The 25,926-nt window shown below is 51.5% G+C and overlaps 1 protein-coding gene across 5 annotated transcripts; it reads right to left on the reverse strand.

Moving 5' to 3' along the window:
• Window positions 1–13,986: 13,986 nt before the first annotated feature.
• Window positions 13,987–24,830, reverse strand: LOC128837171 (coronin-1B-like). 5 transcript variants are annotated; one of them, XM_054028126.1, is made up of 6 exons: window positions 24,691–24,830; window positions 23,719–23,908; window positions 22,673–23,006; window positions 22,109–22,231; window positions 21,729–21,858; window positions 13,987–14,535 (listed from the first exon to the last, which is right to left on the reverse strand). In XM_054028126.1, the coding sequence occupies exons 3-6, from the start codon at window positions 22,730–22,732 to the stop codon at window positions 14,225–14,227; spliced, it is 624 nt and encodes a 207-aa protein (XP_053884101.1). In that variant the 5' UTR covers window positions 22,733–23,006; window positions 23,719–23,908; window positions 24,691–24,830; the 3' UTR covers window positions 13,987–14,224. The 5 variants fall into 5 exon arrangements, 4 of the variants coding, with proteins under 4 accessions (XP_053884101.1, XP_053884100.1, XP_053884099.1 ...); XR_008444909.1 differs by lacking the exons at window positions 13,987–14,535; window positions 23,719–23,908 and adding exons at window positions 19,601–20,210; window positions 20,872–21,441 and having other exon boundaries at window positions 24,691–24,821; XM_054028125.1 differs by lacking the exon at window positions 23,719–23,908.
• Window positions 24,831–25,926: the final 1,096 nt, after the last annotated feature.

The raw sequence follows: 25,926 nt of genomic DNA on the forward strand, positions 1-25,926 counted from the left end.
TCCCCCTGGGATCTAACTCTTTTTGTGGATCATGGGGATCTCAGTGCTGGAGACAGAGCAGGCTCCAGGTCTGGGGCAAGTCCCCTAGCTTCCAGCCTCCTAGAGAGAATCAGCTTTTGGGTCCTGCAAAGCTGCTTCTCATGGGTTAGGTCCCATGGGCCAGTCCTGTGGTTGCCATGCTGCCTTCCAGCTGGCTGTTGCACTACAGGGTATCACCTGGCTGTGGCCCCCTAGGCCTTTCCAGGTGTCCCTGCTCTTCAGCGGGGATAGACCTGAGAGCCTTCTGCCCAGGCTGCTGAGCTAAAGGAGAATCCCCACCAGCAGTAGAGGGGCTATGGCATATAGATGAGCAGTTCTGATCCCAGCCAGCAGAGAGCAAGGTGAGTGCGTATTACAGTTGCCCATCCAGAGAAGTTATGAGTCTGTTCCAGGTCTCTAGCGCCAGCTGTAGTGGCTCTGTGGTTTTAGCTCTGGCGGACCCCACTTCAATTCCCAGCATATCGGCTGTCACACCCACTGGGCTCCAGCAGCAGGGAGATCTCTGCGCTTGTAATCTAATTTCTTTCTCTGCCCCTGGCAAAACAGCTGGAGGGGGGGGGGTCTGAGAGCCCCACCCAGCTGGGCTGTTACAGCCAGGGGTGGGGCTGGGGGAGAAGGGCACCTGAGAGTGTATTCTCCCATTGCAACCCCTGCCCTCATCTGGATTTGCTCCCTTGGTGTGTGCGTCAGCATCTCCCCAGTGGGATTGGGGTGGGGGATGGAGTGGATGGCATCAGTTCCCCCAGACTCACTGTATTTCTGCTCTAGAACCTCAAAGCTCATGTTAGCCCCACTTGCTTCCCTAAGGGATGTATCCCCTTTGCTACTTCTAGCACTGCCCTTTCCCCACTGGGCTGCCATTGCGGTGGCCTTGCGTAGTTCATAGATGGTATCTTCCTCCCCCAGTGTTTTCCACAGGAATTGAAATTAGGGTGTGTGTGTGTGTCAGGGCCAATGAGGGGTAAGACCATGAGGATGAAGGTGTGCTGTATGGCACCATAGTAAAAACTGAAAAATGTTTCATGATCATTTTATTAGATTTAACTCGTTCTAAAATCATCACACAAATTAAAGTTGGCTATTCATGCCTTCTATGAAGCACAACATCTACATCCTTCTTGGTTTCATGCTATAATTTTGCACAACTCTGTTAATCAACTTCTTGAGTGCAATGCGTTCATCTCTGGTGGCTTCTCGAGTGTCGAGTATTTCCATTTCTTCAATTGATATGCTCATTAGTTCATTCACATGATCAGGCAGAAGGCAACTTCTTTCAGAACACAAAATTCTATTCAATGATGAAAGAATGCTCAACTGTAGCTGTTGTTACAGGGAGTAGCAAGAGATGAATTCCTACTTCTTTCATCCCAGGAAGCATAGCATAAAGATTGGGTCAAGCCACTAGTGATGATGATAAAAAGATGTTGAAGTCAAATCTTCATTCATTCGTCATATGATATTCCACTCTGTGTTCAAATTCTCTATTCTGTCCTGAGCACATGGCAGCCCCATTGCTGGTAGTGCCTCACTCAGCTGTCGGTGTTTTATAGGACAGGGATCTGTAAAAGTTATGTAAAGGTTGAGTAGAATCTAGAAGTCAACTTCTGGACTGAAGTCTTTGCTTCTTCCAGTACCTTTTCTATGATTAATGATTAATCATTAATCTCTGATTAATCCAAATTTAGCTTCTATTGCTGGACAAAGATCTACTACTGTTGTAGCAGATGCCTGGATGGCATTGTTTAATGACCCAAGCGGTTTTAACAGTAGACTTACAAGAGAGAGAGAGAATGGCAATAGTCTTCATAGAATCTCAGGGTTGGAAGGGACCTCAGGAGATCATCTAGTCCAGGGGTAGGCAACCTTTCATTTATTCTCTTTAATTTAAGGTTTCACGTGCTGGTAAAACATGTTAATGTTTTTTAGAAGGTCTCTCTCTATAAGTCTATATTATATAACTACACTATTGTTGTATGTAAAGTAAACAAGGTTTTCAAAATGTTTAAGAAGCTTCCTTTAAAATTAAATTAAAATGCTGATCTTACACCGCCAGCCTGCTCAGCCCACTTGCAGCCTGGGGTTCTGTTCACCTAGGCCTGCAGTGGGCTGAGCAGGGCGACTCGAGGTCAGGGCAGAAGGCTGGGTATTGGGGGCGACTCGAGGTCAGGGCAGAGGGCTGGGGGTTGTGGGGGAGTGCAGGATAGAAGGCTGAGTGTGTGTGGGGAGGTCAGGGCAGAAGGCTGGGGTGCTCGGCTCATGGGGGTGCTCCCAGCCTCCTGCCCTGAGCGGCTCATGGCAGGGGGCTGGGAGGGATATGCCCTGTTCCACCCCTTAACCCCAGGCCTGTCTCTACCTCTCTCTGCCTGCTCTATGGAGCTGTGTGCAGCCTGCCGCTCTTCCCCCCCCCCCCCCACAAGGGGGCCATCCTGGCAGGGAGAGGGAGGAGGAGGGACAGAGGGGCCGGAATGCACCAAGCTGTGGGAAAAAGCAGGGGAGGAGGGAAACTTGGCTGCGACAGGACCAAGCTTCTGCCTACTGCCCCCACAGGGGAGAGCGGTGGGCGGGGGAGGCTGAGCAGTGGTGGGACCCCCACACCACTCTCCCCTGCTGGAGCGGGAGGCAGAAGCTTGGTCCTGCCGCAGCCAAGCTTCCCTCCTCCCCTGCTTGTTCCCCCAGCGTGGCACTTTCCGGCCCCTCCGCCCCTCCTCCTCTCACCGGCAGGCAGCATGCCATTCAGAATCGGCTCACGTGCCATATTTGACATGCGTGCCATAGGTTGCCGACTCCTGATCTAGTCCAACCCCCTGTTCAAAGCAGGGCCAATCCCCAGACAGATTTTTGCCCCAGATGGCCCCCTCAAAGATTGAACTCACAACCTTGGGTTTAGCAGGCCAATGCTCAAAGCACTGAGCTATCCCTCCCTTCTCTGAATGTAGTAGCAAAAACAATCCACCAGCCTCACTACTTAGCTCCGTCCCATCTTAGTAGATACTTTCCAAAGCCAGTAATAACGGCTGGAGTAATTTTAAGAGAACAGCCAAGGATCGCTCATGAGAAAGCCAGAGGGTTTTCCCAGGTTGGACTAATTTGAACGTCAGTCCCAGTATATCTTCTATATTTTCCAAGATAGTCAGTCTTTTTGGACTCTTGCTGAAAAAAATATAATGAAGACATTAAATTTATAGCTTTTTTAATGTCTTTTGAAGAGTCTGCAGCTCGTACTAGCGCTAGTTGGAGTAGATGGCCTTTGCAGTGTGTATAGGAGAGATCAGGGTTACACTTTTCTCTGAGCAAAGCTTGTACTCCACCATGTCTTCCAGAGAAGTTTGCAGCTCCATCAAATGCACAAGCAGCCATCTGTTTGGGGTCTAATTGACAAGCATTTAACTTGTCTAAGATGTGGGTTGTCAGAGATGCAGGCGATGTGTCTTTTATAACTTGAACATCTAGAAATGCATGTACTGGCCTACCACTGATATCATGATAATGTACACAGTGACTTAATACTTGACACCCATTTGCATTGGTGCATTCATCAGCCATGTATGCACATTTTTTGAATGTAGTGAGAAAGTTCTTCACTTTTTCAACTGTTGAGTCTTTCACTGTTGCACCACATGATTCTAGCCAGTCAGTTGAGTTTCTTGCAGAAAGATAGTGAGCATTTGCTGGCCTTGTTCAGAACCAGTGTTCAACTTCAGGATGAACAAGCGACAATGCACTTAACATTGGCCCCCAGTTTGTAGTGTGTGGTATCTCTTGCTTAAATAGAAAGTATGATGCCACAGCCATGTTTGTTCACATGAACTGTGTTGTGTCTCCAGCATTCTTAACAGCCTCATTAACACTCACTGGTGTTGTCCTTGGTCAATGGAAACTCAGAGTTCAGAGGTGCTTTCACATGAGTTCACCTGCCAGGTTGGGGGCAAGAAGGGACCGTGCTCGTTCCTTCAGCTGCTCACTGTTCGCTCTGGCCACTGTTGTTCATTTAGGGTTACCACATTGCAGTCCTGGAAAAAGAGGACACTTCAAGGGGCCCCGGCCCCGCCCCAACCCCGCCCCTTCCCCAAAGTCCCCGCCCCAACACGCTCCCCCCTCTGCTCCTCCCCCTCCCCTGCTTCCCGCGAATCAAATGTTCGGAGAATGGAGTGGTCTCGAGTAGTCAAAGACCCTTCTTCCCCATCCCCTCCAGTCTATGTCTATCCTATTGCTGTCTAACCCGCCCCAGCTCCTCATCTGATTTCAACTGCTCCCCACTGGATTCCTTGTCCCAGTTTCCTGGTCCTGTCTCACTCTCCTCTCTCCCCGCCCCCATCCCTCAGATGGGATGTTCGTTCCAGACTGGCAAAATTATAAGGCTTCCCAACATTTCAACACTTCCCATTCTAAATTTTCGGTTGCTTAACTATAGGCTAGTTCTACCTACAAAGCAGCATATTCATAATCCCTTTAATCAGAAGTTCTAAGTGTAGCAACCTCCATCATAGCTAGTCAACAAAGATTGAACCCGAGCCATCCAGACTTGAACTCAAGTAGTAGAAGCTCATGCTTTTAAGATATAACTCCCTTAGCTGTTAACTATACAGTTATCCTCTAAAAATCCACCAGAGAAGGGCACAAAACACATGTTGAACAGTGAATTACAAAAGTGCCAAATATTATTATTATTAGACCTGCAATACTTTTCACAATGAACATCAGCAGGGGATAAACTGGGAGTTTAAGAATATTTGGAAAACAATTTTAGAATAACATTCAGTACTGTGGTTTAAAAGAAAAAAAACCTGTTAAAACTCATAACTTAGCAGCATTCAATGTTTGGAAAAAAACAACTTCTAGGAGGGATACAAGTTAAGAATGTTGAAACAGGAAAATGTTATGCTTAGTTAGCACGCCGCCTTGCGCAAGTGGTATGTAATACTTGCAAGATATCACTGTAATGTTTTACAATATATAGCAGCACAATGCTGATTCCATTGATATTGTTGAGCAATTCATGCTGATTTTATTTCAGCCCACATCTTAATAGTTTTGAATACAAGATCACAATTTTCAGCTCAGTTGGTCTGAACATGCAGAGCTTTAAAATTGCTATGCTCTAAACTGTATATTAACTACAATTTTATAAACCTGCATGTCAGAGAATTGTGTGCCACTACTACTAGACAGTGGCACAAGGCAATTCAGTGTGAATCACAGAAATGTAGAACTGGAAGGGACATCAACAGGTCATCTAGTCAAAACCCTGCACTGAGGTAGGACTGAGTAATAACAGCTAGACCATCCTTGACAGGTGTTTGTCTAACCTCTTAAACTCCAATGACTGCTATTCCATAACCTCTCTAGGTAATTTGTCCAGTGCTTAACTACCTTTACAGTTAGGAAGTTTTTCCTAATGTCTAACCTAAATCTCCCTTGCTATAATTTAAGCCCATTGCTTCTTTTTCATGCATGTCCTGAGTGGGACAGGGGTAGGTCCAGGCAGTGGGATTGGGGGGACGGAGGTCGAGGGAGTCGGTGGGGTGTGGGGATGGACCAGGGGAAGCAGGGTGGAGGAACTGAGGGGGACAGGACTGGGATGGGGGGAGTAAGGTAGGGGCTGAGGGGAGCATGAATGGGACAGGGTAGAGAGAGCTGTGTGGGGTGGGGGAGACAATGGGGCTGGGCTGGGTAGGGTCGGGGGGTTGGGGAGAGGGACAGTGTCTGGAGGGGATGAGACAGAGGGGAGCAGGACTGGAATGGGGGAAGTTGAGGGGGTGGGACAGCAGGGGGAGTGATTGGGGTGGGATGACAGGGGACGCTGAAGAAGAGATTTGGGGTAGGGCAAGGCTGAGGGCAGTGGGTTGGGGGGAGCAGGGGGACTGTGGAGGAGGCTGTTGGAACAGGGGCAGGGACTGAGGGCAGTGGGTTCGGGGTGGGAGGTACAGGAGGAACTGCGGGGGAGGCTGAGGGAACAGGGTCAGGGTGGGGACTGAGGGCAGTGGGTCAGGTGAGATGATCGGGGGAGGGGAGGCAGAGGGAACAGGTTCAGGGGGGCTTAGGGCAGTGGATTGAGGGTGGGGGGCACAGGAGGGACACTGTGGGGGAGGCTGAGGGAACAGGGTCAGGGTGGGGGCTGAGGGTAGTGGGGCTGAGGGGAGCCCCCCCAGAGGGACCTGCCAGGGGGCCAGGTGAGCCCAGCAGTGCTTACCTGGAGCCGCTCCCAGGAAGCATCCAGCAGGCAGGTCCTTCCCAGTCCCTCTGACTCCTTCCTACAGTTGGGTTGGGTCGAGGGGAGGGGGGCAGGGGCGGGGAGGGGGGGGGTCTCTCTGCTACAGGCCCCGCCCCACTACAGCACGCAGGGGAGCGAGACCTCCTCGCTGCCTCTCTGTGTGTTGGGGCAGGGGCAGGGCTGCGCTCTGCAGGCTCCTGCCGGCTGGGCGGCGGGCCCCGTGGGCTGACACCGCCACACCAGGAGCTCTCAGCTGTACGCTGCCCCAGGGAAGAAAGGTGAGTGGCGCCAGCTTGCCGTGGTTCCCCCAGCACGGCTGCCCTGTCAGCGCTTTTGGGTCTTTAAATAGCCGTCTGGGGGGAAATCCTGGACATTTTTAGCTTTTTACAAATTCCACCCGGACAGCTATTTAAAGACCCAAAAGCCGGACATGTCCGGGGAAACCCGGTGATATGGTAACCCTAGCACCATCACCTTTTGCTGGGAGTTGGTCTCTTGAGGTTCCACCCAGCTCAGTGATTTCAGCTGAGCTCTCAGTGGGGGAACCTCGCTGCTAGTGCAGACTGGGCCAGCTCTTCCACAGAAACACTGTCCCACAGCAGGTCTAAGCACTTAGACCTGATTATCAGTGATTTCAGCTGTAGTGATCACTTAACAAAACAAAAAACTATCTATGGAGCCTAATCAACTCTGTCTTTAAACAGTGGAGAAGAGGCAGGTCAAGTAGTACTTGTGACTCAGGCAGACCATCAAACAAAACCCCTGTCCCCACCCTCTCTCTTGATGCCCTCAATCAACACAGGTTTCAGAGTAACAGCTGTGTTAGTCTGTATCCGCACAAAGAAGAACAGGAGTACTTGTGGCACCTTAGAGACTAACAAATTTATTAGAGCATAAGCTTTCGTGGGCTACAGCCCACTTCTTCGGATGCATATAGAATGGAACATATATTGAGGAGATATATATACACACATACAGAGAGCATAAACAGGTGGGAGTTGTCTTACCAACTCTGAGAGGCCAATTAATTAAGAGAAAAAAAACTTTTGAAGTGATAATCAAGCTAGCCCAGTACAGACAGTTTGATAAGAAGTGTGAGGATACTTACAAGGGGAGATAGATTCAATGTTTGTAATGGCTCAGCCATTCCCAGTCCTTATTCAAACCGGAGTTGATTGTGTCTAGTTTGCATATCAATTCTGCTGAGCTATTTATTCTGCTCTAATAAATTTGTTAGTCTCTAAGGTGCCACAAGTACTCCTGTTCTTCTCAATCAACACAGGCTAAGTACAGTTCTACTGCCCTCTACTCATACAATAACAACAACAACATTTTATTACCCACCCCCCCACCTGTGATTTGTAACCCAACCCCAGCCAAAATCTATCACTTGAGCAACACAGCTCTGTTTGCTAGATACCTAAGGAGATTAGGTGTGAATGTAAATACCAATCTGGTCCTGAAGCCTTTCCCCCCAGCCCTCAGCTCATCACTAGCTGTCAGGGAGATCTCAATTAGACTTAGCTTACAAATCATCATTTGAAATTATTAGGTTGGCCAAAATCACTGAAATGAATGCACTGATATTGTCATAAAAAACAACAGCTGTATAAGGAAGCTAGTCTATGTTCACACTTTTAAAATCTATTATACTTTTTCAGATACATGTATTTTATCAAATACTTTATATGCTTTTAAAGTGTGCATTAATGTTTCAATTTCAATTCAAATTTCCAATCACTAAATTGGCAACACTGCATGTAACTAGTTCACAAAACTGTGGGGGGTGTTGGGGAAATTCAGGAGGGTGTGTATCCCTAGGGGGGTGTAAGGAAATCCATGCCTGCCCCCAGTTCTAACCCCAACGACAAGCTAATCTCCTGTGCACAGCATCCTCCATTGCCGATGCCGTAGTCGCCCAGCTCTGCCCATCTCAGCAGAGCATCAGCTGTTCTTCAGCTCCCTGGGGCAGAAGCCTCCCATCTGTATGTGATATCATCCTTATCTGCCCCCCCATCACCGTAGTAACGAAGTACCTCCCAATCTTTGATATATGAACCATCACGCCCCCACCCTGGGAGGCAGGACAGTGCTGTGATCCCCGTTGCACAGATTGGGAAACCGAGGCACGGAGCTGCTAAGGGACTTGCTCCAGGTCATGTAGGGAGTCTGTAGCACAGCAGGGAATTGAACCAAGTCCCAGGCTAGTGCTTTAACCACTAGACCATCCATCCCCTCCCATTTAGCAATATGAAGGGGCAGGGCAGGTGTGACCTCCCCACACCTCCAGTTGAGACCCCCCGTCCTACTTATCCCAGCGCCTTCCTCAAGAAAATAATGAGCCTGGGCCATCATCCCCACCCAGGGCTCAATAGTCCTTGTGCTCCCTTGTGGCAGAGATGTGCCCTCTTCTTCCTGCAGGGGTGACATGGGGACCCCGGCCTCCCACTCCTCAGGCTTTCTTCCAGCCCAGGAACCCTGGAGTAAGCAGCTCCAACCATCTCACTCAATGCTACTGCCCATGGCCACTTCCTACCTTCAGGCTGATGCCATGTCTGCTCAGGTTGCCTGGCCACACAACCCTGAGCAGGCTGGGCCCGTTCCAGATCCCTGGGAGGCCTCTTGCTCAGATGCTTTTCTGGCCCGGGTCTCTCTGCCCCTAGGAGCTCAGGGGCTCTCTCTCTCTCTAGGAGGCTTCTCTTTCCAGGACCAGCCTATGAGCTCAGCTGTTGCTAGTCAGCAACTTCCTCACAGCGCTTATGCTCATTAACCCCTTTGCGGCTGCTACAGTGTGCTACACTATAGCTATGCCGGTCAGTTTCTGCAGGAAGATAAGCCTCAGGGTGTGTCTGGTTTAGTTTTCAGAAACTAAAGGGACTTTTCCATCTCAAACTCTACAGTTCGGGGCTTTGGCAAACTCTGATTCGTCTTTGAGAGAGGAAATACACTAATGGTGAAATCCAGAGCGCACGGAGACTGATGAAGACACTCCTGTACTGGTGGCGATAATGGATTGTGTATTGGCCTTTCAGAGCTTGGAAGCTATTGAAAGCCTGTGGGTTTGACACACATTGCTGATCCTTACCCCCTGAGAGAGCAGTGTCTGTGTGAGTGCAGATAAATGAGTTCCTCTGCCGCAAGATATTCTAGCCTATGTTATGCATGTGACCAGATGACCATAACGATCCTTTCTGGCTTCTAAATCTATTATTCTTACTATTTGTATTTATGGCAGTGCCCAGAGGTTCTGGCTGAGATCAGGGCGCCATTGTGTAGGGCGCGGCACAGACAGTCATGGAGATGTTCTGTTCTGCCGGATCTGCATAGACACAGTAAATGAGATTGGGGCCCATTGTCCCTGACACAGAGTGAGAGCGCGTCCCTGTCTGAAATGCTTGCAGTCTAAATAGATGAAACCAACCGAAGCTGCATCATTATCTTGATTTTGCAAGTGAAGTCCGAAGAGGAAGTGACTTGACCAAGGTCACACAGTGAATCTGTGGCAGAGCAGGGAATTGACCTTGGGCCTCCTGCATCCCAGCACTGATCCGTAACCAAATTCTTTAGGGGATAGGATTGTGTTAGCCTTGGGGAAATTGAGGCACAACTCTGCATTGCTTTGGCCAAGACCCCAGCAGAAAATGGGGAAACCGATGCAGTTGAGGAATACTCCACAATATGTGATTCCTATGCAAGACTGGAAAAAGCCCCTGATATGTGTGCAGTAGACAGGAGGCCGCTGCTTATGCTAGAGGCCCCTTTTCAGAGGGTGTCCATAGATACTGGGGGACAGCTCAGTCACGGGGCTTGACAGCAGCGATGGATGAATTAGACTCAAGCTTGTGAAGACCATGATGAAAAAGAGCTGGTGAAATATTTATAAGGGAGATATCCCATCTCCTAGAACTGGAAGGGACCTTGAAAGGTCATTGAGTCCAGCCCCCTGCCTTCACTAGCAGGACCAAGTACTGATTTTGCCCCAGATCCCCAAGCAGCCCCCTCAAGAATTGAGCTCACAAGCCTGGGTTTAGTAGGCCAATGTTCAAACCACTGAGCTATCCCTCCCCCCTGACATTTGCATCCAAACTTCAGCACAATAGAATAAATTGGGGATTGGTCCTGCTTTGAGCAGGGGGTTGGACTAGATGACCTCCTGAGGTCCCTTCCAACCCTGATATTCTATGATTCTATGAAATAGAAACAAACCTGTTTCTCTCCAGATACTGGGGTGGTTCTAGGATGGAGGTATTCCCACACACTTGTCATTTGTCTCCTGCTTCTAGGAAGCAAGGCCAGATTCCTGGGAAGGCAGAGATGGGATTTTTTTCATAGGAGGATGGAATATTTTTCTGTCTCAATTTGCTATATCCCTGTAACCCCTGCAGCACCCCCTTCTGGCTGGGGGGAGGAGTCCACATCCCGACCCCCAAAGACAGCTCCCCCGGCTGCCCCACCCAGCTCCTCGCCCATGCCCATGTTCCACACGACCACCACATTACCACAGCCTCGGGGGACAAGAACTATTCCCCACCCCCACCGTCCCCACTCCAGAGAGCATAAGAATGGCCACTGGGTCAGACCAACGGTCCATCTAGCCCAGTATCCTAGCCACTGCCAGCGACCAGATGTTTCAGAGGGACTGAACAGAACAGGGAAATTATCGAGTGTTCCATCCGCTATCGTGCAGTCCCAGCTTCTGGCAGTCAGAGGTTTAGGGATACCCAGAGCATGGGGTTGTGTCCCTGACCATCTTGGATAATAGCCATTGATGGACCTATACTTTGGCCTTCACAACATCCCCTGGCAATGAGTTCCACAGGTTTGACTGTGTCATGTGAAGCACTTCCTTATGTTTGTTTTAAACCTGCTGTCTCTTAATTTCACTGGGTGACTACTGGTTCTTGTGTTATGTGAAGGAGTTGGTAACACTTCCCTATTTTCCACACCATTCATGATTTAATAGACCACTATCATATTCCCCCTTAGTTGTCTCTTTTTGATCTCTCCTTATATGGAAGCTGGTCCAGACCCCTCGTTGTTTTTGTTGCCCTTCTCTGTATCTTTCCCATTTCTAATATTTTTTTTGGAATGGGGAGACCAGAGCTGCACACAGTATTCGTGGTGTGGAAATACCACGGGTTTATATAGAGGCATTATGATAATAAGACAAACTATCTATCCCTTTCCTAATGGTTCCTAACATTCTGTTTGCTTTTTTTGACTGCTGCTGCACATTGAGTGGATGTTTTCAGAGAACTATCCACAATGATCCCAAGATCTCTTTCTTGAGTGGTAACAGCTATTTTAGACCCCACCATTTTGTATGTATAGTTAGTATGTTTTCCAATGGGCATTACTTTGCATTTATCAACATTGAATTTCATCTGCCATTTTGTTGCCCAGTCACCCAGTTTTGAGAGACCCCTTTGGGTATGTCTACACTACGAGAATAGTTTGAGTTTACTTAAAGCGAATTTGTGGAACCGATATTACAAAGTCGAACATGTATATCCACACTAAGGACAGTAATTCGACTTTGTGAGTCCACACTAACGGGGCAAGCGTCGACATTGGAAGCGGTGCACTGTGGGCAGCTATCCCACAGTTCCCGCAGTCCCCACTGCCCATTGGAATTCTGGGTCGAGCCCCCAACGCCTGCTGGGGCAAAAAATGTGTCAAGGGTGGTTTTGGGTAACTGTTGTCATTCAACCCTCACTCCCGACCTCCCTCCGTGAAAGGGCCGGCAGGGAATCAGTTCGCGCACTTTTCTGGTGATTGACAGCATGGATGCCACAGCACTGCGAGCATGGAGCCCACTGCGATCATCGCTGCAGTTATGGCCATTGTCAACACCTCACACCTTATCATCCACCTTTTTCAGAGGCAGATGCTGAGAAATCGGGCGAGGAGGCTACGTCAGCATGGTGAGGACATTAAGTCTGAGAGGGGCACAGACCTCTCACAAAGCACGGGACCCCGCGCCGTGAACATCATGGTGGCAATGGGTCATGTTAATGCTGTGGAACGGCGATTCTGGGCCTGGGAAACAAGCACGGACTGGTGGGACCGCATAGTGCTGCAGGTCTGGGATGAATCACAGTGGCTGCGAAACTTTAGGATGTGTAAGGGAACTTTCTGGAACTTTGTGAGTTGCTGTCCCCTGCCCTGAAGCGCAAGGACACCCGGATGCGAGCAGCCCTGACTGTCCAGAAGCGAGTGGCCATAGCCCTCTGGAAGCTTACAATGCCAGACCGCTACCGGTCAGTCACGAATCACTTTGGAGTGGGCAAATCTACCGTGGGGGTTGCTGTGATGCAAGTAGCCAGCGCAATCATTGAGCTACTGCTCTCAAAGGTAGTGACCCTGGGAAACGTGCAGGTGATCATAGATGGCTTCGCTGCGATGGGATTCCCAAACTGTGGTGGGGCTATAGATGGAACTCACATCCCTATCCTGGGACCGGACCACCAGGCCAGCCAGTACATTAACCGAAAGGGCTACTTTTCAATGGTGCTGCAAGCACTGGTGGACCATAGGGACGTTTTACCAACATCAACGTCGGATGGCCGGGCAAGGTTCATGATGCTCGCGTTTTTAGGAACTCTGATTTGTTTAGATGGCTGCAGGAAGGTATTTATTTCCCGGACCACAAAATAACTGTTGGGGATGTGGAGATGCCTATAGTGATCCTTGGGGACCCAGCCTACCCACTAATGCCCTGGCTCATGAAGCCCTATACAGGCGTCCTGGACAGTGAAAAAGAACTCTTCAACTACTGGCTGAGCAAGTGCAGAATGGTGGTGGAGTGTGCTTTTGGATGTCTGAAGGGGAGATGGAGAAGCTTACTGACTCGCTCTGATCTCACGAAACCAATATCCCCATTGTTATTGCAGCTTGCTGTGTGCTCCACAATCTCTGTGAGAGCAAGGGGGAGACGTTTATGGTGGGGTGGGAGGTTGAGACAAATTGCCTGGCTGCTCATTACGCCCAGCCAGACAGCCGGGCGATTAGAAGAGCCCAGCGGGACGCGCTGTGCATCCGGGAAGCTTTGAAAGCTAGGTTCCAGAGTGAGCAGGGTAACCGTGACTATTAAGTTTGTTTAAACAGAAGCTGAACCTGCCCCGTTTCTTTACCCAGTTAATGATGACTCCAGTTACCAACCCCCTTCCCCCCTTCCAAGACACCTTTAAAAATAAAGTAAATAAAACTTTGTTCATTAACACCATTTTCTTTATTAAGGATTTCATGGTAAAGTGTTGAAACTGGGACGCAGACTGTGGTGGGGAGCGGTGTAGTGATGGAAAGGATGCTTCTAAACTCGAGGAATGACAGGCTCCTGCTCCTAGAGTGGTCCGCAGAGGTGGACTGGTTGTTTCAACGGAGCCTGCCACCCCTCCTTTTCGGGACTCTGTGTGTGGGTGCTATGTGACTTTGTGGCGGGGGAGGGCGGTTACAGATCCCCTGCTGCATGGCTCTGTCATCCAGGCTAAGGACTGCTGCATAAGATCTGTAACCGCCCTCCCCCGCCACAAACTCACATAGCTCCCCCACACAGAACATGAAAACCACCTCCCAGACTGACCAGGGTGCCTAGTGACTGCAATGTGTGTGTGACCTTCTGCTGAACCTGCCCCTGTGTCTGTACCCTGGTAAAGGTGACTGTCCTCTCCAATTACCAACCCCCTTCCCCACCTTCAAACACACTCTCCTCTAAAAGAACATGACGGAAACAGTAATTAACAGAAACGTATTTTTTATTAACAACTACACAGTTAGGGGATGAAACTGGGACGGGGGCTTGGATGAGGTGCTTTTGGAGTGAAGGAAAGGACTTATCAAATCTTTGGGAATGGGAGCCTTCTGCTACTTGAGCAGTCTGCAGGGGTGGAGTGACTGTTTTCACGGCCTCTGCTGCCCCTCCTTCTTGGGACTTTGGGTGAGGGGGGGATGGGACTTTGTGGCGGGGGAGGGCGGTTAGAGATAGACTGCAGCGGGGCTCTGTCCTCCTGCCTCTGGTTCTGCAGAACATCTACAAGGCTCCCTCATTAGTCCAAGCAGCGTTTGAGTCGCCTGCTGGTCTTCCTGCTGCCACCTGTCCTCCTGTTCGCTGTGTGATCGCTGGTATTGCGACATGTTCTCCCTCCACTGGGTCTGCTGTGCTGCCTCGGCTCGAGAGCAGCCCATAATTTCTGAGAACATCTCGTCCCGTGTCCTTTTCTTTTGCCGCCTTATCTGCGCCAGCCTCTGGGAGGGGGATGCCGGGGTAGGTCGGGAGACACTCGCAGCTGTGGGATGGGAAAAAGGGAGTGAATTCCTCACAAAGATACATTTTTGCGAACAATGAATATAGTCTTTCTCTGTGAATAAGACAATGCACAGTACCTATCACATGCGCATTCAGTACAAGGTCGAATTCTCGGCCTTCCCATTGAGTGCCTGGGGTCTTGCTGTACAGATCACACAAGCGGGGCTGGACAACGGAATTCGGCTAGCAGGCGGACATGGTAAGCCGTAGACTTTTGGCTTCTTAAAGCTTAATTTATAGCAGTGCCCTCCTTTCACGTTCCAAGCAATGTTCCTAGCGTTGGCCAGTTCCTGCTGCCGGCAATCCAGCCAGCATGAACTCTGCCCTGTCCCACCCACCTCGCGGCTGTCCCCAGGAAAGATCCCTGCATGCTGCCCCATCCCACCTCCACCACGTGGCTGTAAACCGCCGGTTACAGTTATGTAAAGGAACAGGCAATCAGTCCCAATACTAACATTCCCCTAATTCAAAGCAGGTCACCATGAGTGATATCACTCTGATGAGGATTTCAGAGACAGAGAAAGACCGCATGCTGCGTGAATGCCAGCAAACACCAGGGCCGTATGCCGCCATGCTTTGCGAGGCAATGATTCTGGAGTACTTGCTGCTAGCCTGGCGCGGAAAAGTTTCCTACCATGGAGGATGCAATAAGGCCGCTCTCCCCAGGAACCTGATGCAAAGGCTTTCACAATACCTCCAGGAGAGCTTCATGGAGATGTCCCAGGAGGATTTCTGCTCTATCCCCAGACATATTGACAGAATTTTCCAGTAGCTGCACTGGCAAGGACTAAAAACTAAAGCGCCTAGGGCAAACTAATCATGAAAAACCCATTGTTAAGATACCATTCCTATTCTGTTCAAAATAAATGTTTAAAACACTTACCTACTGATCCTTCCCCTGATTCACGGTCCGGGTTACCACCTTGGGAGGGTTGGTAGGGGATCTCCGTGAGGGTGATGAAGAGATCCTGGCTATCGGGGAAATCAGTGTTGAAAGCGCTGTCGACTGCCTCGTCCTCCTCATCTCCTTCCTCATCTTCCCCGTCCGCGAACATTTCTGAGGAAGCGGCCGTCGACAATACCCCATTGTGAGAGTCCACGGACAGTGGTGGGGTAGTGGTGGCGGCCGCACCTAGAACGGAATGCAGTGCCTCGTAGAAACGGCATGTCTGGGGCTGGGATCCGGAGTGTCCGTTTGACGCTTTGGTCTTCTGGTACCCTTGTCTCAGGTCCTTGATTTTCATGCGGCACTATGTTGCATCCCGGCTGTATCCTCTCTCCATCATAGCTTTTGAGAACTTCTCGTAGATCTTCGCATTCCGTTTTTTCGATCGCAGCTTCGAAAGCACGGACTCATCGCCCCACACAGCGATCAGATCCAAGACTTCCTGATCGGTCCATGCTGGGGCCCTCTTTCTATTCTGCGATTGTATGGTCACCTCTGCTGGAAAGCTCTGCATCGTTGCCAGTGCTGCTGAGCTCGCCACGATGTCCAAACAGGAAATGAGATTCAAACTGGCCAGACAGGAAAAGGAATTCAAATTTTCCCAGGGCTTTTCCTGTGTGGCTGGTGGCTGGTCAGAGCATCCGAGCTCGGACTGCTGTCCAGAGAGTCAACAGAGTGGTGCACTGTGGGATAGCTCCCGGAGCTATTAGCTTCGAATTCCATCCACACCTACCCTAATTCAACATGGCCATGTCGAATTTAGCGCTACTCCCCTCATCGGGGAGGAGTACAGAAATCGATTTAAAGAGACCTCTATGTCGAAATAAATAGCTTAGTTGTGTGGACGGGTGCAGGGTTAATTCGAGTTAATGCTGCTAAATTCGACATAACCTCCTAGTGTAGACCAGGCCTTTGTAAATCTTCACAGTCTGCTTTGGATTTAACTATTTTGAGTAATTTTGTATAGTCTGCACACTTTGCCACATCAGTTTATCCCTTTTTCCAAATCTCTTATGAACATGTTGAACAGCACTGAACACAGTACAGATGCATTGGGGGGCCCTGCTGTTTACTGTTCTTCACTGTGAAAACTGACTATTTATTCCTACCCTTTACTTCCTCTCTTTTAACCAGTTCCTGATTCATGAGAGGAACTTCCCTATTGTCCCATGACTACTCAGTTTGCTTAGGAGCCTTTGGTGAGACTTCTGACAAAGGCTTTCTGAAAGTCCAAGTACACTATAGCCACTAGATAACCCTGGTCCATGTTTGTTGAAACCCCCGCCCCTAAGAATTCTAACAGATTGGTGAGGCATCATTTCCCTTTACAAAAAATGTGTTGACTCTCCCTAACATATCATGTTCATCTATGTGTCTGCTAATCCTGTCCTTTACTAATTTGCTTGGGATTGAAGTTAGGTTTATTGCTTCAGAGCCATTTAAAACCAAAGCAAACAAACAAGGCTTTACATTAACTATCCGCCAGTCATCTGGTACAGAGCCCTCCACATATAGCCCCACCTGCTCCCCTTGCTCCCCTGCAGGGACCCTGCCTCGCCCCACCCCACATGCAACCACGAGATACAGCGCTGCAAATGCCTTGCCAGTGTGGACGGGGAGTGAGTTACAGCGCTGGGAGAGCCTTTACAGCACTGTAACTCGCAAGTGTAGCCAAGGCTGAGGGAACCTGTACAGCGCTGTGAGTTAAACCTGACTTCATGCAGCTGAGTAGGGAAAGCGCTGCAGTCTGTCCACACTGACAGCTGCCCAGCGCACTGTCGTGGTCACATTTGCGGCAATTGCAGCGCTATTGGGAGCGGTGCATTATGGGCAGCTATCCCACAGAGCACCTTTTCCCGTTCTGGCGCCGTGGGTTGTGGGAAGGGAGCGTGGGTGCGGGGGATTCTGGGTCCTGTCCCAATGCCCCGTGATGCATCGCTTCGCATCCCAGAAATCCCTTTGTTTCCGTCCACCTTTGGCGCCATCTTTCAACAGTTTCTGTGCAGCGCAATCTGTCTGCGGGAAATGGAGTCCAAACTGCTGAGGCGTATGCTGACGAGTCTCGCCAGCACGTCACGTTTGGCTATCAAACTATTCCTTAAGATCCAAAGTGACAGTGAGAGTGAGGGTGAGGAGTCCGATGATGCCATCGAGCCGCGTAACGCGTACGACACGAAATTGCTTGTGGCATTCACGGACATGCTCAGCACCGTGGACGCCGCTTTTGGGCTCAGGAAACAAGTGGTGGGATCACATCGTCATGGAAGTCTGGGATGACGAGCAGTGGCTGCAGAACTTTCGGATGAGAAAAACCACTTTCATGGGATTGTGTGAGGAGCTTGCCCTCACCCTGCGGCGCAAGGACACGAGATTGAGAGCTGCCCTGCCAGTGGAGAAGCAGGTGGCTATTGCAATCTGGAAGCTGGCAACTCCAGACAGCTACCGGTCAGTCGCAAACCAGTTTGGAGTGGGAAAGTCGACCATTGGAATCGTGTTGATTAGGGTTACCATCCTCCCGGCTTTCCCTGGACATGTCCGGCTTTTTCAGCTTTAAATGGCTGTCTGGGGGGGATTTCTAATAAAGTAGAAATGTCCGGGATTTCCCCCTTCCCCTCATGCAGAGTGCGGCGCGGCTGATTGGACGGCTGGGCCTGATTGAAAGCCACTTGGAGCCACTGGGGCCTCTAGCAGCCAGAGTCCCTCCCCCTCCCCCTCCCCCAGTCCCTCCTCCCCTGCAGAGCAGCGCCACAGTGTTTGGCTGCACGTGGAGCTCGCAGCTCTCCCTTGGCCTGGTGCGGGGGGGCAGGCAAGGGACAGGGAACGGGGGGGTTAGATTGGTCGGGAGTTCTGGGGGGGCTGTCAGGAGAAGGGGGTGTAAAGAGCAGTTGGGGCAGGCAAGGGACAGGGAATGGGGAGGTTAGATTGGGCGGGGGTTCTAGAGGGGGCTGTCGGGAGAAGGGGGTGTAGAGAGCGGTTGGGGCAGTCAGGGGACAGGGAGCAGGAAGACTTAGATAGGGGGTGGGGTCCTGGGGGCAGTTAGGGTAGGGGGAGTCTCAGGAGAGGGCAGTCAGGGGACAGGTGGGGGTAGGGGGATTCTGAGGGGGGTGGGAAGTGGGAGGGGGCGGGGCTAGGGCAGCACCCCGTGTCCTCTTTTTTGATTGTTGAAATATGGTAACACTAGTGTTGATGCAAATTTGCAAGGCCATTAATCGCATCCTACTCAGAAGAACCGTGACTCTGGGTAACGTGCAGGAAATAGTGGATGGCTTTGCACAAATGGGGTTCCCTAACTGTGGAGGGGCGATAGATGGGACGCACATTCCTATTCTGGCACCACCCCACCTAGGATCCGAGTATGTTAATCGGAAGGGGTATTTCTCTATGGTTCTCCAGGCGCTTGTGGATCACCGTGGACGTTTCATTGACATTAACACAGGCTGGCCCGGAAAGGCGCATGACGCACGCATCTTTCGGAACACTTGGCTGTTCAGGAAGATGCAGGCCGGGACTTTTTTCCCAGAGCGGAAGATCACGGTAGGGGAAGTTGAAATGCTCATTGTGATTCTTGGAGATCCCGCTTACCCGTTAATGCCGTGGCTCATGAAACCCTACACAGGGAGCCTTGACAGCAGCAAGGAACGGTTCAACTACAGGCTGAGCCGGTGCCGAATGACTGTAGAGTGTGCCTTTGGCCATTTAAAGGGCCGCTGGCGATCTCTGTATGGGAAGCTGGACTTGGCCAAAAACAGCATCCCCGCGGTTATACTCGCATGCGGTGCCCTCCATAATATTTGTGAAGGGAAGGGTGAAAGCTTTACTCAGGCATGGACCTCCGAGGTTCAACACCTGGAGGCTGAATTTGCACAGCCAGAGAGCAGGGCTATTACAGGGGCTCAGGGCGCGGCTGCAAGGATTAGGGATGCCTTGAGGGAGCAATTGGAGGGTGAAAACCAGCAGTGATATCTGGTGCCCTGCACGGAAGTGAAGTGCAGTAGTTCCAATCTTTAGGAATCAATGTCTGCTTAGCAGACAAGCAGACTTGCAGTGCCTGTTTATTTCCTGGGCAAAGGAGTCTTTTACTTTATGCAATAATAAAGAATGTTTTCAAAGCCATTTATTGAAAAGAAACAAGGGGGTGGAGTGGTGAACAGTACAATCACAGATTCGCGTATGTCCTGTCTGGTGTGCTGTGCAGTGAGTGCTGCACTTCAGGATAGCTATACTGCATGGTGATGGGGGTTGAGTGCAGAGGGTAAGGGTCGGGGTTTTCAGGGATGGGTGGTGAAGATACTGGTGTTGGAGGCAACGGGTGGTGTGAAGAACACGGAAGTTGGGAAAAGTGGGTTGGAGGTGACAGTGGGGCACAATGGAAAGAGTTTTGGGACAAGGGCTGTGGCGTTTGCGGTACTGCTCCTCTTTCTGCATGGCTACCAGCTCCTGGATAGCATCTGCTTGGTGCCCCAGGATGCTTATGAGCCTATCAATGCTTTGCTGCCTTTGAACGGTGCTTTGCTGCCGGTGCGCTGCGTTTTCCTGGCGGATCCTGCTTTCTCTCTCCCTCCAGTTCTGTGCTTTCTCATTCTCTTTAATAGATTGCCGCATCACTTCTTGCAGCATGTCATCTTTGCTTTTTCGCTGTCTCTTCCTGAGTCTTTGCAGTCTCTGAGCAGGCGATAGGAGGGACGGCTGAGGTCTCAAGGTTGATGCAGCTGTATAGGCAAAATGCAACATTTAACAGAGGCAGCATTGTTTATACCAGACAGAGTAATGATTCCCCCGGCACTTAAGGAGTAGAAAACACACAGGGTCTACACAATAGCATAATTTTCCCGTCTGAAACAGAGAACACATATCCCATGGGAGCCTCAAAATGGTGAGTAATGGGGACTGATTGTTTCAGGGCTGCACTGTCCTCTGGGTTTCTGTGCCTTGGGGAGAGCCAACAGCTTCAGGGGGCACCTACACTGAACACTGTCCCAACATTTTCCACAGGAGTTCGTCTTGGACGCTATCTCGCTGCTGAGGGTGACCCGGGAAGCAAGGGAGGGTCTTCTACTGCAATGTGGCTTCCGCCCTGGCCCATATGCAGCTTGCCTGTGTGCAGCAATGGTCCCCCCGCCCCTCGCGGCCCAGTGGCGCGGACATGTTAGCCTGGCTGGGACACGGACCACGGTGACTCTCCCTATAAACCTGCGCAAGCTCATTGCACACGTTCTGGATGCGACATTTGAGAAGATTACTGAGGCTGATTACCGCGATGTGATAAACCACATCAATGCACTATTCCGCAGCTAGGCATGCATGCCTAACCCTCCTCTCCCAAAGAGCCCGCACTGAAAAAATTCCTTCCCGAAAAAAAAACCTGCTTACTGGGAACCTGCTCTTCTGTTTGTCCTCCACCAAGTACCGGCCGCTGCGACTGGCTACCTTCTTCCTGGCTCGAGAAGAGCTCCTGGCTGCATGGCTCCAGGGATTCCGGGGTGTCTCCATCCGGCCCACCACCATCACTCCCGTTTTCCTCCTCCTCTTCCTTCCCCCTCCCCCACACCGGTTCTGAAGTGTCTATGGTGGTGCTCGGAGTGGAGGTGGGGTTAACCCCAAGTATCGCATCCAGCTCTTTGTAGAATCGGCAGGTCGTGGGGGGAGCATCCAAGCGGCCGTTTGCGTCGTGGGCTTTGCAGTAGGCACTCTGCAGCTCCTTCACTTTAATCCTGCACTGCAGGGTGTCCCGGTCATGGCCCCTTTCCATCATGTCCTTTGATACCGTCCCGAAGGTATCGTAATTCCTACGGCTGGAGTGCAGCTGGGATGTACAGCTTCCTCCCCCCAAACACTGATGAGGTCCAGCAACTCACCATTGCTCCATGCTGGGGCTCACTTGGCGCGTGGAGGCATGGTCACCTGGAAAGATTCGCTGATAGCACTCCACGCCATGCCGGGCTGAGCAAACAGGAAGGGGATTTTTAAAATTCCCGGGGAATGTAAAGGGTCGGTCACATGGTTGGTTACCTGAGGCAAGGGCAGTAGAGTTTGAACTAATGACCAGAGCAGCTAGAACAGGCATTGTGGGATCCTGCCGAATAATTCTGGAGGCCATTCACAGCGCATTGGGTGGCCACACTGGCGCCGCAGCGCTGCAGCGACAGCGCAATACTTGCTATTCCTCTCGGAGAGGTGGAGTACATGCAGCGCTGCAACCGCAGAATCATGGGGAGGGGAGGCTGTACCTGCACTGAGGAGGACATTGCGGGTGGTCGAGTGCCAGATGACAATGCCCACGCACTTCGAGTGCCCCTCCAGGGCCACCATGGGCTCTGTCAAGGGCTGTGTTAGTCCATTCTCTCGGATCTGCCAGACCTGTCAGGGCACAGAGGTTAGAGGGGGCCTGTGGGAAGCCTGCACCCCCTCCCCCGCCACTGTGCCCCTCGCCCCACCAGAGAACCCGTTTGGCTGACACAAGAATCTGCTCCACCTGCCGCCATGGTCATGCCCTGACACACACAGGGAGGAGACAGATTGCTAATCACACCGAATCCAGACGGAGCTGGCTGCCCCTGCCCCAACCCCTTCCTCCACATAGGGCCACCCCTGCCCCCAGCCCTCTCACCATGATGGTGCAGTACTCGGAGCCGCTGGCGATGACATGGTCATTGTGCGGGCACCAGTCGATGTCCAGGACAGGGTCCGTGTGCCCACACACTGTGGGGTACGACTTATCGATGCGCCCTGTCTGGGGGAGAAGGGCAGAGTCACAGGACATTTCTCCCCAATCTACAGCCAGAGCCCCTCCATCCCAACCCGCAGCCCCCTGCTATCCCAGCCCTGGACTCTTCCTATACATTTGCAATCCTGTTGATTTTTTTGGGGGGCGGGGGAGTGAAGGGGCGTATTTGCAGGGATGCACATGTGATGCAGCTGAGAACAAACTCATTACATATGTGAGCTACAAAATTCCAGGACATCACCTTCCCAACTACACTGTCCCCTTAATGCCAGGGGGAAACAGCCGGGGGCATGGGAGAGAATAGTCCCTCACACAGACACATTCTCCACCCCCACTGCTACCTGCAGCTCTCCCCATTCCCATCTCTCTTGAGGCTCAAAGCACATTAGTGTCACCAGTGCAATGAGCTGGTAGGACTCAGCTCCTGCCCCCCGCTACCCCAGTCACCTTGAGCACTGGCAGCACCATGAAGGCCCGTCCCCCGCTGGCCTCCACGATCACGGCCATGAACTTGGGGTTTACAGCACAGAAGCTGCTGTCCCAGGTGACGCGGGAGACGCGGATGTCATCATAGCACAAGTCATTCTTGATGGGCTGCCCGAAGACATGGCGGAACTTGCTCTGGCGCACAGAACCAAACAACGACTACGGGATCTGTATTGGTGGCCAGGGATGGACTCTCAAACTGAAGCACTCATAAAATCCTGTGTCACTTGCCAAATGCACGATAAGACAGCAGTGATGTGCAACCCTCCATTACAGCCTGTTCCTCTTCCTGAATCTGTATGGGAAAAAGTGGTGATTGACATTGTAGGACCCTTTGATACTGCTTCAACTGACTGTCGTTATGCCATCACTTTAATAGACTATTTCAGCAATGGCCTGAGGTAGGGTTTATATCGCACATTTCTTCTGCTACAGTAATTAAGTTCCTCTCTTCAGTTTTTACCCAGGAAGGTAACCCCAAAGAACTGGTTTCAGATAATGGTAGTCAATTTACTTCCCTGGAGTTTGAATCTTTTCTAGCAGAGAGGAACATTTTACACAGAAGGTCATTCCTATATTACCCTCAAGCCAATGGAGAAATCGAATGGTTTAACAGAAGTTTGAAAGAGAGTTTGCAAACAGCTAAACTGGAAGGGCGATTGTGGATACCCTTCACTACTGATTTCTTGCAAGCATACCGGGCTACACGACATGCCACAACGCAAAGATCAACCACAGAGTTACTGCATGGGAAACAGCTGAATACTAAACTGAACATTGCTGGATTGTTAAAGGCACGACCTGATGCCCCAAACAAGGATGATGTGAGAAAGACAGTTGAACAGAACCAAGCAAAGTCTAAGGCTGTCACAGACAAACGGCGAGGTGCTAAGGAACCAAAGTTTGAGTGTGGTTCCTTTGTTAGAATACGAAAACCTGGAATCTTATGCAAAGGGAACCATAAATTCACAGCTCCTCTTAAAATCATAGAGAAGAAGGGACCTTACACTTATCGACTTTCTGATGGGCGGGTATGGAATGCTTCTTATCTTGCACCTGCCTATGCACCAAGAGGAGATTATGCCAACACCCAGTCTGCATTGGATGACTTCACAGTAGAACCAACACAACAGGACATTGCACTGGAACTGGGGCTTGAGAGACGGCCTGTCAGACTCAGACGACCACCTGCCTGGGCTAAAGACAGTGTTTTCAGTGTAATATTCCTGCCAACAGTGTAGTGTCTTGTTTCATATTTGTTCCTGTGGTTAGAACAACAATGTTTATTTTAATTTGGAAAGTTTCTTAAGAGAGGCGGGAATGTGGGGTTTAGATGCTGCATGTGATTATTAGAACTGGGAGCACTGGCTGTTGGGAGTCTGAAAGGCCAGGAAACAGGAGGGAGGGGGGAGGAGTTGAGGAAAAAGTGAGAGTTACAGAGTGTGCAGCTACAGCTTGGTAAAGAGATTTTCACTGTAAATAAAGTTCTGTTGAAGTTTGTTAATAGCTTGCCTGGGTGATACAACACCTCCCCACAAAATAACCCAGAATTCCTCCCTTACCACCCTCAGAGCTTTGTAGGGCAAAGGGGCCTGTTGGGTCTGGGCTGAAACCCAGCCTGATTCCCACCCGGAGCAGAAACCGATGCCCAGGGAATCAGCCATGCCCCAGAGCCAGCCAGGCAAACCTCCGCCCCTGCCACAGCCGCGGGGGGGCACACCCTGGAGACGGGAGGGCAAAATACCATGAACTCTGCTTGGCCAGAGGGACCGAAACTGAAGGGGGGGGGAGGGGAGAAGCACATTGTAACCTGCGCACCCCCCCGATTTCACCATTTACCCGCAGGATTTCATTTCCCACTTCCCTGTACACCCCCCGGGGGCTAGGGCCGCCCCGGAACGCTCGGCGACCCCGCCCCGGAGCGGGAGTAAGGACCCCCCAAACCCCGACGGCCCCCTTCACCTAGGGGCCGCACTCACCGGCTGTGCTGCGGCTGGCGGTCGGGGCCGCTGTCTGGTGGATGGAGGCGCCGGGCAGGAAGTAGTGGGGAAGGCCGCCCCCTCCACCTGCGTGGGCCGGGTCTGGGATTGGCTGCGCCGAGATCGGCCCGGCCCGCCCCGCTCCGAGCAGCGGGGGGGGGTGGTGGCAGTCAGCTGGAGGAGGGATGGGGCGGCGGGGATGGGGATGGGCCAACATGGGGGGATGGGTCAGGACAGTGGGAGGGGGATGGACCAGCGGGGGTGGGGGTGGGGATGGGGAATGGGGATGGGCCAACATGGGGGGATGGTTCAGGACAGTGGGAGGGGGATGGGCCAGTATGGGGGGGGATGGTTCAGGATTGGGACACATGGGGGGGGGATGGGCCAGTTCAGGGGAGCCACAGGGAGGTGAGGATGGATCCTGTCATCTCAGATACCCATGGGGGGCTGGGCCTGACTGCTGTGAACCCCCCCACACCCCAGGGACTGAGGAGATGGAGCATCCCCTTCTGGGCTCCCTCTGTCAAACCAGGGGGGGAGTGTGTAATGGGGACTGGTTGGCTCCGGGAACCAGGGAATGGGACCCGGGGCTTTTCCCCTCCAGGGGACACTGGCTCCAATCCAGATACACGGCTCACCACACCCCTTTGCGGAGGTCCTCAAAGAAGCACAGGACACGCTCTCCAGGAACACATTTAATAAAACCAAAAAGAGGACAAGCGACATCACACGAACACATGCGTAAGACGGGGAAGGGTGCTGAGTGCGCGGGACGTACGGCCACAGGTCTGTCTCAGCACCCATCGTGGAGCCTGGGCCAACAGGGGGCAGACCCGCTGTGGGCTGTCAGACACAGGATGTCCCTCTCACGACTGGTGTGTGATCCCATCTCCCTGGGGGTGACAGCAGTTTTAACGCTACCCGGACTGGCACAGCAGCCTTATTGCAGAGCAAAACCTTGCTAGCATATGGGGTGCAGCAGATGGCCAAGCAGCATCTATACTGGTCACTCCAAGCCACAAATCCACTGGTGCTGGACATGACAGCACAGCAAATGCAATGGACGATCCCAGTCTCCTTGCAGCCCAGGAGGACACACACAGATGGGGTGCCCACCCTAGCCTGGCACCGCCGGGTAAAAGGAGCCCTGAGATGGGGCCGTAAAACTGCAGCAACTGTGACTGTATGAGGCGACTGGTGGCCTGTGGGATGCAGGGGGCAGAATGCGGCCCCAAG

This window comes from Malaclemys terrapin, chromosome 4 (genome assembly GCF_027887155.1).
Source record: "Malaclemys terrapin pileata isolate rMalTer1 chromosome 4, rMalTer1.hap1, whole genome shotgun sequence".
NCBI classification, from domain to species: domain Eukaryota; kingdom Metazoa; phylum Chordata; order Testudines; family Emydidae; genus Malaclemys; species Malaclemys terrapin.